This window comes from Galeopterus variegatus, unplaced genomic scaffold (assembly GCF_000696425.1).
Source record: "Galeopterus variegatus unplaced genomic scaffold, G_variegatus-3.0.2 Scaffold15395, whole genome shotgun sequence".
In the NCBI taxonomy this organism is placed as follows: Eukaryota; Metazoa; Chordata; class Mammalia; order Dermoptera; family Cynocephalidae; genus Galeopterus; species Galeopterus variegatus.
In genome coordinates, this window is record NW_007741506.1 from 1 (window position 1) to 16,793 (window position 16,793).

General features: G+C 53.4%; 1 protein-coding gene across 1 annotated transcript; it reads left to right on the forward strand.

Moving 5' to 3' along the window:
* The first annotated feature begins 229 nt into the window (after positions 1–229).
* LOC103582251 (H2.0-like homeobox protein) lies at positions 230–4,044 on the forward strand. Its single transcript, XM_008563901.1, has 4 exons — positions 230–236; positions 320–499; positions 1,208–1,392; positions 3,199–4,044. Exons 1-4 carry the CDS (start codon positions 230–232, stop codon positions 3,667–3,669), a joined length of 843 nt encoding a protein of 280 aa, XP_008562123.1. The 3' UTR covers positions 3,670–4,044.
* The last annotated feature ends 12,749 nt before the right edge of the window (positions 4,045–16,793 follow it).

Genomic DNA, 16,793 nt, shown 5'->3' on the forward strand with positions numbered 1-16,793 from the left:
GAGCAGACTGGGGGCTTCTGAGGTGGGGGTTCTAGGTCCGTGGAATTCTTAGGAGGCACCTGAAAGTAACGTCCTTAGGGCCCTTTTCCGTATAGCCCTTCCGTGCTACGTGCGTGGACGTGGACGTGAGCGGCACACAGGAGCATTTGGTGCATTGTTCCTTGGGGACTGTCGGGAGAAGTTTCAGCAAAGACGGGGGGCTCTCATGGCTTCGCTCCAGTAAAACCGAATGGAGGGTGAGGGGAAGGGGAGGCACAAATCGGCCCAGAGAGTGTGTTTGTCCGAGGTGTAACCAGCTCTTCTCTTCCCTCATCCCCAGATCTCACATCCTTGTTAACCGGTGGGCGGCCCGCAGGGGTGCATCTCCCGGGCCTGCAGCCCTCCGCAGGCCAGTTCTTCGCGTCTCTAGATCCCATGAATGAGGCTTCTGCTATCCTGAGTCCATTAAGCTCGAACCCAAGAAATTCGGTTCAGCATCAGTTCCAAGACACGTTTCCAGGTACGGAAAACCTCCAGACTGTGGCCCAACTATCAAGTCGACTGGCAGAAATCTCAGACTGACGCCTCAAGGGGTGGCCGCCGTGTCGCAATCTCGCAGTTGGGGCGGGAGGCTACGAGGTCAGGGAGAGAGAGAAACCGAAAGATTCTCAGCGATCTAGCACTCGCTTCGGGCGTCTCCCCTGGGAAAGGAGTAGGGGAGCCCGGGGAGCCGAGAGTGTGCGCACAGGCTGGTGGGGGCCTTCCACGGTCTTTTCGCCCCTGAGGGTGGTTCGAAAATGCAGCATCAGGAGGTGTTGCTTATTAACACACGTTTTGGGATGACCTCAAACACTTTTGCACGGCAAGGTTATGTCTCCGTCTGGGAGCTCGCGCGCGCACACACACATACACACACACACACACACACACACACACACACAGTAGAGACTCAGGGTTGTCATCTGTAGATCATTCTGGCCTGAGGGACATTTTCGCCTACTCTTCACATGTCTGATGGCCATGCATGCCTTAGGCCTTCCGACCTTCGTCATTAAGAGCTGTAAAATTCCTCCTTAGAGAAGCCATGCGGTATGCGTGTGGAGTGCTTTTTGAATGGGGCTGGAGCCCACCGTTAGCAGGGTGAGCCCCAGGCCCGCTGGCCACGGACAGGGCACTAATGCGGCGCTCTTGTCTCTCTCTCTTCCGTCCCGCTCCCGCCCTGCGGCAGGTCCCTATGCCGTGCTCACGAAGGACACCATGCCGCAGACATACAAGAGGAAGCGCTCCTGGTCCCGCGCCGTCTTCTCCAACCTGCAGAGGAAAGGCCTGGAGAAAAGGTTTGAGATTCAGAAGTACGTGACCAAGCCGGACCGAAAACAGCTGGCGGCGATGCTGGGCCTCACCGACGCTCAGGTAAGCCCACCTGGACTGCAGCGCACAGCGCCCTCGGGCGGGCAGCGGCGCCCGGCACCCTGGCCGACTCGCTTCCTGCGATGGAACACAAGCTCTTGAATTTCACCAGGCTTTGTGAACTTCGCAACTTGAGGCAGGAGGAAGGGAGGGTGGGGGTGGGGTGAGGGAGACGGACGGAGAGATAGCCCATTTCCGAGATGTGTGTCAACAAGCACTGAATGTTTATTTTGGCCAATGGGCAAAAGCAGCGCCGAGAAAGCAAATAGGCCACGGGAGATAATAATTAGGTACTCAACTGTAGTGCAATTCGCTGTAGGAGGCAGCTAATTTCAGAAGAGTTAAAAACCCAAAAGCAAGCGATTGTTGGGTTTTTTCTCTCGTCCTCCCCCCCCCTTCCTCCTCCTTCTGCTGCTGCTGGATTGTGAAATCCCCAGTTGTGAGGAAGTGAAAATATCATTTCAAACGGAATTACTTAGCTCCAGTAGGGCGAGGAGTCCGCTTGGAGTGGCCACAGCCCGATGTTCCAACGGTTTAGGCTCCGAAGAAAATCTCCGTGGGGGGACGGGTGGGAGGGAGGCGGTGAGGAAAGAAAGAAAGAAAAAAGATTTTCTTAGAATGCTCAAGAGCATTTCAGCAGGTTCTGCCTACTTGAACTTTTTCTCAAGACATTAGGAAATCTATCCTGCCTGAATTGATTTGATTTTTTTCTTTTTCTTAAATTCAGGAACCATGATTTCCTTTTATTTTCTTTCCTTTTTCTTTCTTTCTTCTCTTTTTGAGTTTTGACTATAGAAGAGTCTGTCGTTCACACTCCACAGCAGTGGCCCTTGCTCCCTCGGTCCTGACTGTCCCCAGAAGGGCAGAAGCCTAAGGCAGTCTTCTTTTTCTTCGCTCCCTGACACTCACTCTCTCTCTCTCTCTCTGGAAGAGCCCAGCCATTTTCCACCAGCTGTGGATGTTATTTTTAAAAGAGAAGCTGGAACTTGTGTGAACGCGTTGAGTCCCCCAGGGGATCGTATATATTTATATAGATTCTTTGCCCCATCTCTACCTCCACTTTGCACATGTTTTATTTCAGCATTTTCTGAGCCCCTGGGAGAATTAGTTTATCCCTGGCAGGAGCAATGGTCCTTATCAGCACTTGAGCAAACCTGGTAAGGAAATGCTCTTCTACTAGGAAAGGCCAGTCGTGCCCCCACCCCACTGGGATTAACTCTTTGAATCCTCTTTCCCATTTCTCCTCCTCATGGTTCCTCCTTAAAAAGAATCGCTTTTGTAGGGACTTCTTTTGGGGTAGTAACAGTAAAAGAGAGAGCGAATTTAGAGCAGGAATTCTTAACATTGGCTCACCAAACGATTCAAAGTGTGTGCAAAATCTTGGGTATATGTGCATTTTTCTGGGCCAGGAGTCATGAACTTTAATCAGATTCTCATGGGGTGTCCTGACTCAAGCAAGGTTAAAAAGCACTGATTTAGACTAGAGAGCTTTTGTAGGCTGGGGGTTGGTGCAGGAATCTGCCTTTGCAACAAGCGCGCAGATCATTTCAGGTGTGAGGTCGGAGGCCACATTTTGAGACCGGCCCTGGTGGGCTTGTTAGGCAATGATCACTGGCCTCCTGTTTCCCCTGGGCTGTCTCTCGTCACCTGCACCTAGCACAGTGTCTGGCCCTTGGCAGAGGGCTGGGAATTGTAAGCGGTGCTTTCCTGCCTTAGGAGATGGCTTGCGGGTGCACAGTGCGTCAGATCCGAGCAAACCTGTGTCTCACCTCCGTGTCACTTCTTGTCTCCCTGTGTGGCGCTGCACAGGTGAAAGTGTGGTTCCAGAACAGGCGGATGAAGTGGCGGCACTCCAAGGAGGCCCAGGCCCAGAAAGACAAGGACAAGGAGGCCGGAGAGAAGCTTTCAGGTGGAGCCCCGGCTGCAGAAGGGGAACAGGAGGAGAGGAGCCCCAGCCGCTCTGATGGCGAGGCAGAGAGCGAGAGCAGCGACTCTGAGTCCCTGGACATGGCCCCCAGTGACACGGAGAGGACTGAGGGGGCTGAGCGGTCTCTGCACCAAACCACAGTTATCCAGGCCTCAGCCGCGTCCGCGGGCGCCCTCATCCCCGCCAGCAGTGGCGGCGTCAGCAGCCTCAGGAGCAGCAGCACCAACTCGGGTAGCACCGCCAGCCTTGGCAGTGGTGGCGGCGCCTCGGAGCTGCTCCCTGTGCCCCAGGCCACAGTCAGCAGTGCTCCCCAAAGCCCAGAGCCTGCCCAAGCTCCACTTGGTGGCTTATAGACTGGACCAGGGCAAAGGGGGCCCGGGGCCCTGCGTGCGGGCTTGCAGCCGCGGGCAGGATTTTGCGCCTAGTTTATCTTGCCAGGGCAAGGGCCGGAGGCGCAGGAAGTGTCCATTCAGACGTTCATCACACACTTCACCCTCCGCCGCCCCGGCTGGCTGCAGCCCACACTGCCCAGAGCGGAGGGGAGTCTTGGTGTTCCCCAGCCTAAGGCTCCCATCGCCAGTGGAGCACTTCTCCTAGGACACAAGCAGCTCGCACTGTGAAGAGTTAACTAAACTGTTCCTCCCTGCAGCGGGTGTCAAAAGGCGCAAGACGTGCTGCACTTAGGAAGACTTAAACTTGTAAATAAAATGTTTACTACGGTTTGTAAAGGCCGCTTAGCTTGCTGGGGTCAATGCAGGCATTAAGGCCAGGGAATCTCGGACCTTAGTTCCCGGGGAGCTGCAGAAGGCAACAGCTGAAGGTGGGGGGCTGGAGCTTTTGGGGAAAGTGGCTCCACTTCAGAGCCACCTTGCTGCAGAGGTCGGCGTTGGGGCTTAAAGTTTTCACCTAGTTCAGAGGTCGCATAGCAAGCACCAACAGCCACCGAGTGTGCGGTCTGAGACCCTGTGCGTGGCCTGAGAGTGAAGCAGGCCATAGGATCCCTCAGGTGGAGCAGATGCCTTCCCCATCCGGAGTCTGTGTTCAAGGAGTATGTGTCTGGCTTTCCGTGGCTCCAGAGTGCGCATAGTTGGAGTGGAAAAGGCGGTGGTGTGGGGCGGGGTCAATCGGGTACAGCTGTATTCACTAGGTTGCCCGAACTAGTGACAAGCCCAGAGCTGGGGGTCGGGGTGGGGGCTCTCCCAGCGCAAACTGGTCCTTGCTTAGGGATGGGGTAGGGGCACGGGGCAGTTCTGTTGTGCGTGGAGGAAAGCACAGGCATGCTACAGTGGTTAGGGCTGGAAGCCCAGATCTTAGAGTGTCAGTGCTCTGGTTTTAAAGATGCCAAAACAATTGTATGGCAGGGAGGTGACTTGTTCAAGGTTATGGAGAAGTAGAGCCTAAATTAGAACTTTGACCTTCTGGCCCATATTTGGCCAGTGACGAATGTAGGAAACTGCACCTCCTCTCCCCCACCCCTACCCCACACAAAATCTTCCTTCCCAATTGCCCCACTGGAGGCATCCAGATGAGCTCTTTTCCTCGAAGCCGGCAGCGAGTTGAGAGGCAGTGGAAAATAGTAAACCTGTTTCGCCTTGACAGTGCTACTAGGATGAGCCAGTCGAGGTTTTTTTTTGTTTGTTTGTTTTTTAAAGCTAAAGAGTCAACCCTCTTTCCTAGATCTGTTCTCCTTCCCTCGAAACTAGGAAACGTCAGGAGTTGGTAAATGCTCTTTTGGGAGATTTTAAAATAAATAGATGTCCCCGACAAACCCTGAACAGCTGGGTTTATTTGGTGTTGAGCTCGGGGAGGGCACAAGGCCTCTCTCACTGACCCAGCGTCGGTGCCCGGTAGCCGGTCCTTCAGTAGAACGCGCTGCAGAGAAATGCTGAGGTCAGAGAGCCTAAAATGCACACCAATTTCCTGGATGGAGTGAGAATGTTCCCAGCGGCTCCTCCATCTTGCGTATATCTTCCTCGCACTTAGGTCCATTCCCTTGGAGCTCATTCCAGGACCCTTGTCCTAGACTTCCCAGCCCAGGGTGGAGTAGAGGTTGCAGATTTAGCCTTCTCGGCACAGCCAGAAGCCTAAGCAAGTCCCAGAGCTGGCACAGGGACGCAAGGATGACCATTCCATGCCCCAGCCATCTTCCCATCCCCCAAATGGAGTTGAACCCCTAGAGAAAAGAGCACTGTGAAGAGAGGAGAGGGAGCAGGAGGGTTGTCCAGAAGAGAAGAGAAAAGAAAGGTAGAGCGCCCTACAAGGGGCCCGCAACTTAAATAGGAGCATGAGCTAGCTGTTATCCCCAATTGTGCAGCCTCTCCACCTACTCTGGGGTCCATGCCTGGGCTCCCTGCCTGGGCTGGGTAGTTCCACCAAGCCTTCTGAAGGCTATGCTATCCGAATTGTGGGATTCACTCTGTACCTCAATTTTTGCCTTATTCTATTTTGCCTTCATTGCCGAGATTCGTTCCCTCTGACTCCCCCAAATATTGAAATTCTGAATCCAGGATATCCCAAGAGCACTGAATTTTGAGATACTTAAATCTATTTCTGGTGTTAAGGAGAATAAAGTGGTGGCATATACGAGTATAGAGGAGTGGATCCCGGGCTGGGAGGAGAGACCGAGAGGGGTTGGTGCTTTATGCAAACCGAACCTACCCCGGCTCCTTACAGGGCCCTCGAGGTGCCCCCTGCCACCAGTCCCCCCACATCTCTTCGCCGGGGACCGAGGCTTCAAAAGAGAAGGAAATCACCACTCAGGGAATGTAATGATGAGATTTCAGGTAGAATTAAGCTTTATCTAGGCCAAGTTCGTCCAGGCCAGGGGATGCCACGGAGCTGGGAGGCTAAGGACTAAGTGAGCCAGGCGGCGGGCACCTGGGGGCTGGAGTCGGGAGGCTGGATGATCCTCAGGAGCTCACAGGAAGCGCCCCTGTCTCGGCCACCCTCACCTCCCAGTTCCTTGACATTTATGCCCCGAAATTCTTGCGGGGTTTTACCCTGGCAGGGGAGTTCTTCGACAATTTCATCGAAAAGGGATATCGCAAACCCCGGAGAAGTTTAAAGTTCATTTGGAAAAGAGCAGCCGCAAGACGAAGGCTCCACTCTGGGCGGTAAGGGTGGCCGGGGAGAAAGGCCGCAGTTCGGGCTCGCTGGGCCCCGGGTACTGTGATCTTCCCGGCGGTGCTCCGTGCTAGCAAGGCCGGCCTGGGCAGACAGATTGTCAACCAAGAACGAGTTTTCAGACGCGGAAGGGAAGGCCGAGCGCGGGAGGCCCGCAGGCGCCAGACCCGCCCGACTGAGGCTTGGAGGAGCCGGCCGAGCGCGGTCCCCAGAGCAGAGCACAGCCTCGGTGCTGCCCCTCCCGCTCTCCACCCAAGACCAGAGCTTTCCTCCAAGCAGTAAGACTTTTTTGCTCGGAGCAGGGCTCTGCCTCTCCGCCTCAGGAGTCGCCGCGGCCCGAGCCCTCTGAGCAAGGCTACAAGGGCGCACAAAGACACACAGAACGATGGCGACCAGAGCGCGTTTCCTTGTGCGGGTGGGGGTGGTAGGGACCCAATACGCCCCCACCCCCATCCCGTATACTCACACACACAGTCACAACAGAGACACACACGCCGACACGTACAGACACAGGAGAGGCAGGCAGTCGACGGGCCATTTCAGCACTTTCTGTGCAAAACCACGCAAATAAAACTCCCTGCTTTCCTCCATATGGCAAAGCAAAGAGAAGGCCTTATTTTGCCTGCGTGGGTGGGTGGGGCGCTCGTCTCGGTAGAAGAGTTTCCTAGCGCCACGTTCCGCCAGCCAAACCACTGCAAGCCGACGCCGCATTCCCCTCCGTTTGCCGGCTTCAGCCGGCAGCGGGCAGAGAACTCAGCGCCCACCCGAGCCAAAGCTGTGCGGCCCTGCGGTACTTCAAGGCCAGCTCTTGCCTCCAAAGAAGGCTCCAGCCTCATACCAGCCAAGGAGATCGCTCCTTGTCCTCCCCCCACCGTCACTCCTGCAAGGATTCCAGTGTGCGTGTGTGCGTGTGCGCGGGGGCAGTTGCTCAGATTCTGGTTGTCACAAATCTTTCTGACTCTTTCCGCACCTCCGAGAGGAGCATAAAGGAAGCCCAGTCGCTCTGGGATCTTTTCCCTGGCTGCTCTTCCTACCCCGGGTCTCGAGTGGGATGTCGGCAGGGGCTAGGCTAGGTTGCCGACCGTCCAGGACTCCTCTTCGAGGTACCAGAGGCCAATGTAACCGGAGAGTGAACCCTGGTTCCCGGCCTGAGCGCGCCGCCGCCTACCGGAGCCTGGGGGGCCCCGAAGGGGGGAAGGGGGAGGCGCAGGAACCAGGGCCTGCAGCAGGGATTTTCTGAGGGCGTTTAAAACTTGAACTTTGTGAACTTTAATCTATCGAGGTTTAACCTGTCGAGCTTCAACCTGTTTCAGGATCCGACCCCACCTTTCCTCAAGTCGACGCTAACCGTTAACTCCCGCCTGGTCTGCGGAATAGGTCTAGGGTGGCTCTGGAGCAAGATGTGGGAGGCTGAGGCCGACTACTCCCACTGCGTGCGCCTGATCCCCTCCAGCTTTGTCCCCCTATAAGTAGGAAGAGCTGTCACTCGGTTAGAGCGTGATGCTGGTAACACCAAAGTCAGGGGTCGGGATCCCCTTAGCCGCCAGCCGCGCGCGCGCGCGAGAGACGAGGAGGCAGGAGGACCGCGACCGCCGCCCTCCCCACACCGCTAGTGAACTGCTTTACAGACGGCCGAGGGGACTCTTAAAAACGCGGGGACGTCGCGTTCCTCCTTTAGCCTCTGGGGGGCGGAGGACTTGCACACTCCCTGGTCTCGACGAAGGTGCACGTATTGGGTTTTAAGGAGGACTTAACTGCAGGTGTTCGGGCGGGGCGTGGGGGAGAGAAAACCCCAGATTTAACTGCTCAGGCGCACGCCTCACTCACAGCGCCACCTTCGAGGCTGGAATGGGACTAGCCGGCGTCCCAGAGACAAACGAAAGGCCTTCTCCGCGGCTTGTCCTCACACGCGCGGGTACGAAAGCCCACCGCGCGTACCCTTGCGCGGCCCTCTTGGGAACCCAGAGCGCTTGCACGAGGCGGGGGCCTTCCTAAGCCATCCTCCCTACGCGGGTTCCAGCAGAGCTGCGGGCCCCGCCTGGGCGAGCTCAGGGAAGCGCTGGCCCTTGGTTCCCTTCGCTGCCTCTGTCATTTTAGAGATCAAGTACAGATGTCCATGAAGGTGCGATTACTTCTGGCTTCCTCATCTTAGGGATGAGGCAACAGAAGCTGAGAGGAGTGAGGACGCTTGCCCCAGGTCCCCTGGAGAGTGAGCCCCAGGACTGGGATGGGCCTTGGGATCAGTGCCTCCTGAGGTACACAGGAACGTGAGAGCTTCTCCCGGAACATCTCTGACCAGCCGGATACTGATCCGGATTATCAAAGTTCAATGGGTTTTAAAAAAGAGCCTGAGAGGTTCGACCTCAGCCAGGGACTATGGGCTCCCGTTATCCCCTCCTCTTCCCCTCGGTGGTCCCTGAGGGATGCTCCTCTGGGAGTCTCAATCCTGGGCCTCGTCGAGGTTGACATAGTGCCCTCCAGCCTGTGCTGCCTCAGTGGCAGGTTTAGCTTAGCTAATAGTGTCTAGGGCCCTGGCCACACCCAGTTCATGGGACGAGGCGTCATCCGCGGTGCTTTTTGGTTTTTGTCGGTCGTCGATGACACTTGGGATTCTGGACAGCACGCGGAGCTGCAGGCCGGATCGCCCCCGCCTGGCAGCCGCAGCGCTGGCTTCCCTCTTCCGCTAGCCTCGGACGCAGCCCGAGCCGCCAGATAAGAAGCCTCGCTCTCCCGCACAATCCAGGGCGCGCGACAGACGAGGAACCAAAAAGAGAGGCCGCCGAGGCGGCAGAGGTGGCCCCACCTGACGCGCGCTCAGCACTCACCCGCTCTGGTGACCCACAGGGACTCTCTGGGTCGGGGAGAGATACGGGAAGATGCAGGTAGGTGGAGCCGGGAGCCGAGTGCTCAAGAAGTAGTGGCCTGGTGCCCACCAGGCATAGGAGGACCCAAAGTAGCCCCGGAGGCATTCATTCGTTCGTTTGTGCATTCGTTCATTCTTTCACTCACCAAATACTAGCCGCGTGACCTTGGGAAATTTATCCAACCATTTGGCTTTGGTTTCTTCAGCCGTGTAATAGAATATAATCAAAGATACCTAGCTCATAAATTGCTTTGAGGATTAATCGCATTTAAAAACTTTAAATGAGAAAAGCTGCTGGTATACAATTAGAGCTATAGGCTTAGCTGTTACTATAGTGCTTTCTTTATTCGTTTACTCATTGCGTTACTTACTGAGGTCCTTGTTAGTATTTGCACAGTAGGGAAAAATGCAATACAATTCTTACTCTCTAATAAATAATTGGATGGAGACTCGTGGATGCAGTGGGCCATGACCAGTGTCCCTAGGAAACGCTTCAAGGAGTAGCCAAAAGAGTTTGTATGCACTGTCTGGTGATGCCAGGGGTTGCTGCGTCCCCCCCTCCCCATTCCATCTGTCGTCCATAGGCACTTCTTCCTCTTGATGTTCCTGGCACTGTCCCCAGTGCCCAGTGCACACAGCAGGCGCTCGAAAGAACGCTTGTAGATGTGGTTGGGTATTACCCTTGGGAGTAAGAAGGGGAAGAAGCTAGAGTTTTCTGACACTTAGAATTTGAGGGAAGCTTAAGCAAGTTTCTGGGGTACCAGGAGGAAAATTATGTGCCCGCTGTTGAGATGATATCAGAACAAATGGCACTTTGGGAGTTTTATTAAATTCTTACCTAATCCAGGAGTTTTATTAAGTTCTTAATGGAACAGAACACTAACATCCCATTTGAAGGGGAAAGGCACCCTCAGCTTCTTGAGGGCAGGGCAGGGTGGGGCGGGGCTCTGCTGCGTGGCTGGGGAAATTCTAGCACCTAGGGCAACACTTGGCACAGGGAAACCCTCCCCCAAAATGTTTACTGAATAAACGAATAACATACTGGGTGTGGTCTTTGTGGTTATTACAGTATCAGTGAATCCTCAAAAAAAAAAAAATTACGATCGTGTTGTAAACACACAGGAGGAAGCTGGGCAACAAGGCATGGAGCTGCCAGCTATCAAAAGCTGACCCCAGCAGTGGAGTTGGAGCCGCGAGTCATCTGGCTGAGGATCCACTAAGACATCACAGAGTAGCAAGAGTTCATACGTAGGACTTGATACAGACGACCGAAAAGCTCGTCCGCGTACATTCGTTGGGAGTGTCATGTACAAACAGCCGCCACTGGCCTCATCTTGTAAGTGGAAACCGACTCGCAGAGAGGTTGAATGACTCGCCCACGGTCACCTCCCTAGCGGTCCACGTAGGAAGCAGGACAGAAGCCAGAAGCTTTCTGTGTGAGTTGGCCTCAGTGCGTCCACACCTCACCCTCCCCCATTGCGGCGCAAAAGCGTGTTTGCTTCGCCGGGTTCCCCAGCCACCCTCAACCCCCATTTGCCTCGGGCAGAGATTTCCAGGTCTGCAACTTTCAGCCTCACTTTGATTTGTCAGGGATGTTTATTTCTGTTTCTCGGAAGCGGGGTGAAGAGTGCACCCGGCACAGTTCCCAGCATGTGGTGAAAGCTCAAGAAATGAGCAAATGAATAGATGAACAAAAGAAAGAACTAATGGGCGAATAGGGTTCTTTATCTAGCAGTCTCCACGTGCATCCGTCGGCGCATCGTGTCATTTCATTACGTGGGGAATCGCAGCGACACGCACGCCCTCCAAAGTAGTCCCCTCGAAACTCTGTGCAGTCGGTCTGTCATGGCCCGGAGAGCAGATCTCACTGGCAAGTCTCATACCTTCCAGGGCGTCTGCTGGCCTCGTCCTGTTTGCCACTGGTTTGGGTCTAGTGCAAGGTCCCTGGTCCTCCGTGGTCTCAGATCCCCAACCCATTGCCGAGCACCCAGTACATGGTCAGCGCAGGGCCTCAGGCCTCACCTCGCCCCAGGTGATCCCGACGCCAGCCCCGCGCAGGAGATCGTCCCTTTGAGGCCGCCTTGGGTCACCCACAGCGATCTTTTTCCTCGTCTCCTGCAGGTTGCCTGCAGCCTGTGCTGACTACTCTCCTCGGCCTAGAGCACAGTTTTATGGCTGAAAAAATGGGGGTGAGGGGAGCTATAAAGCTATAAACGGGGAGTCCAACTAAAGACTCGCCCTATGACATAAGATTTTTAAACTGAATGTCGACTGAAATTTAAATTTTCCCATTTCCCTCAGTTTTCACTCTCTCTCTTGCCCTCCTCGCTTTGCGTGTCCCCACCTCTTCCCACTTTTCGGTTTTTCCTATCTGTTCTCCCTGCTTTGGGCTTCTTTTCCTCCTGGGATTGTTCAAGGTTTCCTTCAGGATTTTGAGAGGAGCTGGGCTTCCCTGGCTCAGTTCCGGGATGACCATGGAGGAGGACTTGGAGGACAGGGTGTGTAACTTCAGAAGGAGCAACCCAGAGGCAGGCTGCTGCAGAGGTGATGGCTAGCCTATGAACCAAAATGTAACGAAAGAAAGCAGTTTTTTAAATTATCCAAAATTGAATGGATCGGCACAATTAAAGAAAGAAACCCACAAATGCAGCCTCCTTCCCATAGGCAATGTACAGGAGCCAACCGCGACCTGCTGGTGACTCATGGGCCACTCACAGCCTCGGTGTTATCAATTTATGCATGCACACATCATTTGAGACCCTACTGCGTGCTGGACCCTGTCTGGGTTAGGGACCGTCCAGCGTCTCTGAGCGATCTGAAGGCACTCAGAGGCGTGTCCTTGGAACCAAAAGTTTTAGCAATCGGAAACTTTCTTTCCCACCTCTTTTTCCTTACTTCTCTTTTGCTTTTCCCACTGCAGAGGAATGGTGGTGAGGAGCCCCATCCCGCTGTGTCCTCTCCGGCTTTCCCATTATGCCTTCTCATTTTCTTCCCATCCTGGATGCAGCTCGTGTTTCCTCCAGATAGGTTAGGGGTGCCTGCTAATACAGACCACAATCACAGATACAGTTGTGGCACACAGAAGGCGCTCAGTATGGGGGAATAGTTATTAATCAATCACCACTGCCGCCACCGTCACACCACTAGCTTCTTCTTGGGAGAACATCTACATTCGCGATTTGAAATCAACTGTGGGTGCATGCAGGTGAAGAGTGGGAGGAAGAAGCAAGCGTTTTCCACTAAACAAGAGATGAAAGTCTTGCATTTATTTCATCTAACCTTCACAGCAACTCAGGGTGGAAGATATTATTCTTCCTCTCTTACAGATGGCTATTTTGAGAATCAGAGAAATTGTGTAATCTGATGAAGGTAATTGTTGATGAATTACCTTTTTCTATTTTTTGGCAATTTTGATGGATTATTCTGATCATTATTTCATTATCCACCTTCCAATGTGAGTATAGACACAACCACAGAGAAATCTATCAAGAATCCTCTCACCGCACCCCGGAGAAATTATGCCCCGAAGCGTATGCAAGGTTGACAGCTGTATGAGGGGAGGGCCCACTGCAGAAACATCTTTAAGTCAACGGTCAACACGTGCGTTTTCTGTGGACCTCCCACCCCAGACCTCAGGACAAATAGATAAGGGTCTAGAAGCCACAGAAGCTTTCCTCTCCTTTTTCCTAGTCACCCCTCCTCTTTCCATGCTCACCTGGCCTCTCCCAGGCCTCGCCTCCTTCCCTCTCTGCTCCGCTCCCCCAACTCTAGCCACCTAGGCATTGGTGGCGGGCCCCCCCCGAAGGCTGTGCCCCGGTCCTAACGCCGCTATGATGCTCTTGCAGCGGCCGGACGGCGATGCCAACGAGCCAGGCGCTGCTGCGGGCGCCAACAGCGCTTTGTCGCCGGCCGCAGTTAGCAGGGTGCGAGTGAGGGGTCAGAGCCGTCAGGCGGCTGGAGGTGGGCGGCCCCTGTTCTCCGGAGCCGCGCCGGGCTGGGCGGGAAATTTATGGTCTGTGTACACTTTCTGGCTCCAGAGCCCCGCGCACCAGAGGATCCGGCCTTATGAGCCCGAGGCGGAGAGTTGGGGCCGCAGGCGCCGCGACCATGTAGGGTGCCCACGGGACCCTGTTCCGCCGCGCTGCGCTTATAAACCTCCCGCGCCGGACGTGGGTGCGGGCCCCGCAGCCCTAGGAAGCCGGCTCCGAGGCCCGGGTCCCGCCGACCTCCTGGCGGGCGGGGTGGGCGAAGGCGTGTCTATAGTGGCTGTTTGTTATCGCTGGCCATAGGTGCGGGGTGAGATCCAGGCCCAGCGACCAGCCTGCTGGCCCGAAGTGCGGATAGGTCGGTGGCCCCCAGGCGTCCAGACAGCGACGCTTCCGACTGGGGTCACGTCAAGACCTAGACTCTGGCCTCAGCTCTTGGGGTCCAGCTTTGATTCCTATTCGTTGCGTCGGTCGGTAGCAGATAAAAGGGCCCATGAAAAAGCCGGGGCAAATGAGAGAAGCCCGTGGGCTTTCAGTGCCACAGGAGGCGGGAAGACGGGGCAGGAGCGGGGCCGGGGCAGGAGCCCTTTGCAGGCGGAGACTAGAGGTCCGCCCGCTCGCGCTCCCCTCGCTGCGGCGTCGCACGAAGCGCGTCTGGCCCGGCCACACCCGCGCCGCGGAGCTGTGAGTTAAGCTGGGCGGTCAGCGCAATGCAGATCCCTGGTGTCATGGTGTCACCAGAAGTGGTGGCATGGCGTGTAAGGCGTAGGAATTTATAATACCAGGCACAACTTATCGATTTATATGTACTAGATTGTTGTGTGTCTATGTGCCAGGTACTGTTCTAAAAACTTTGTATGTATTATCTCGTTTGCTTTTTAACAAATTCCATTTAGGTCACTACTTACATTGTCCCCGATTTACAGATTAATAAACTGCGGGAAGAGAGTTAATTTAACTTGCCTCGGGACACAGTTAGCAAGTAGAGTTGGTAATAACTCACATCTTCCTCTCTCCACGGCCTACCTTATCTAAATCAGCTATAGTCAAAAAGCTCGTGGATAAATGAGATTAAAAGATAACACAAATCTTTCCATGAACTTTTTGAAGACCCCTCATATACTTATCTCACCGGCGAGGGCGGTCTGGATTCCCACAGAAAGCGGGTGGGTTGACCCACCCTCAGACCCTGTCCAGAAAGGGCGCGCGTCCCCGCTCCTGCTGGGAGCGCCGGCCTCGGGGTCGGCAGAGCCGGGTGGCCAATAAACGCGGACTGTTTAGCAATTACCCCCCGGGGCGCGTTAATTACGCCGGAGGCAGTGACCCTGACTCCCTCTGACACCATTTTTCACCCTCCGCTTTCTTTTAATTATACCTTTGGGGTGGTCTCTGCACCCAGACGCTCTGCGGGGACCTAGACTTGGTTGAAACGCACCTCGCACCTCGGGGATGCGCAGGCCTCTGGGCTGGCGTGCGGTGTAGAGCTGTTCCAGCTCCACCCCGAGGGCATCTCATCATTCTCGTTACTTTGCAGGGGGTTGGGAGGGGTGGGAGGGGGTGAGGAGTCGCACCTCCAAGGTTTTAGCACGTCTAATTGGGTGGATCCAGAGATTTTTCCTGGGGTAGGGACGTGGGTGGCACTGACGGAGTGGGTGATTTATATGAAAACAGGAGAACAGGTAGGAGTAAAAGAAGCAGGTTGGAGTATTTCAACAAAGCGAAAAAAGAGGAAGAGGAAATAGGAAAGGGAAAGATGGAAATCATGAAAATAAGTGGAATTTTGAAGCATTTCTCACACTTTTTTAGGGAGTGGGTGGAGTTGACACAACTGGTTTGGGGCTGGGCCATAAATTAATGGAAGATTTATTCCTCAATCAGGAAAAAGCCATGAAGATATTCTTGGCTTCGTCTGTGGGAAAATAATTTCTTTGATTGAGTTGCCCCAGAAGACCCTGTGAAGCCCTCTCTTCTCTGCCTTGAATGGCCTCCCCTTTCCTGCCTGCCGGAAGGAGAGAAGCAGAAGGCTCGAGGGAGAAGACTTTCCATCTCTTCCAGCATCTTGAATTTCACTTTGCACGTTTCTTTCTACTTCTTGATTTGATTCCCCTGTTCTGGAGACTTGGAACCTCTCAGGGAAAACTCTCCCCCAGCAAGCTGAGCCCTGGCCCTGCTCCCTTCCCTCACATGGGCTGTGTTAATCGGGTGGCTCTCAGCCTCTCTCCCCCCCAGCACTGCCAAGGCCTTGCCTCTGTGGACAAGAGGAACCAAATTACCCGGACAGGGAGGGGGCAAAAGCCACAAAAAATGGAAGGAAGGAGCCCCGGAGGAGGGTGGAGGACGTTGTCCTCCTGAACATAGGGAGCTGAGCTCTTAGTCTATCCCTCAAGGCTATGAGTGTGGTCCCCAGCCCCTTACAGGTCCTTTGTTGCCTTTCCCACAACTGTGTATTGGAGTTTCCCAGAGGCCACATGAGGTGAGGTGATGTCATGACTCTGATGGCTTACGGAATGTGTGCACATATTGCAGTGTTTCATACACGTTTTGGTTTTATACTATGCCACAATGAAAATTATGTTTCAAAAATATGTTTCAGTTTTATAGCTATACTTGTGCTGTGTGTCTATTCATATTTAAATTAATTAATATGAACTGAAAGGAAAAATTATTTCCTCATCCACGCCAGCCACATTTCAATTGTTCAATAGACACATGTGGCCAGTGGATGTCATACTGGACAACACAAAAATAGAACACTCCCAGCATCACAGAAAGTTCTATTGCACAGCACTAATCTATACTGTAAACATAAATAGAATCACACACTCTCAATAATTTTCGGTGTTCTCAATAACTTTTAAAATTATAGTGGGGTTCTGAGGTCAATAATGTTTGAGATTCTTGCCCTAGAGTGTTCTCCAGATTATACCCTTGATGGAGGTATTCAAATTAGAGAGGTTAAGTTTGTGTCTGGACTCTATACCGTCTTCATAATCCTGAACCGTATTCTTAACTCTGAGCTACAGTTCCTGTTTCTGTCAGGGGGGTAGCAGTTCCTGATGACAAACTGAAGAGAGGCAGGAGAGCTGGTCTGAAGAGCATGAACTTTGGGACGAAACTGATTGAGCTTGTATCTCAGCTCAGCCCAGATGCCTTTGGGCTCATTTCAAATCCTCTCCATGGTTCAGTTTACCCATCAGTAAGTAAATTGGAATAATAATAATAATAATAATAATAATAATAATAATAATAATACCTCCCGCAGGGTTGTTGTGAGGATTAAATTAGATAATAAGTGAAAAGCTCTTAAGAAACAGTAACTGGCACATTGAAACTACTACTATATGTGTGTTAGATATTATTATTATATACATAAAGTACATACCTTACTGGGTCATAATAAAATTACATATAACATAAAATTTACCATTTTAATCATTTTTGTGTACAGTTCAGTATTAACATATTCACATTGTTGTACAACCAATATCCAGAAATTTTTTATTTT

Coding starts and splice junctions, on each gene's coding strand:
- LOC103582251 (XM_008563901.1), top strand. Junction 500..1,207: donor GTTCCAAGACACGTTTCCAG/GTACGGAAAACC, acceptor GCCCTGCGGCAG/GTCCCTATGCCGTGCTCACG. Junction 1,393..3,198: donor TGGGCCTCACCGACGCTCAG/GTAAGCCCACCT, acceptor GGCGCTGCACAG/GTGAAAGTGTGGTTCCAGAA.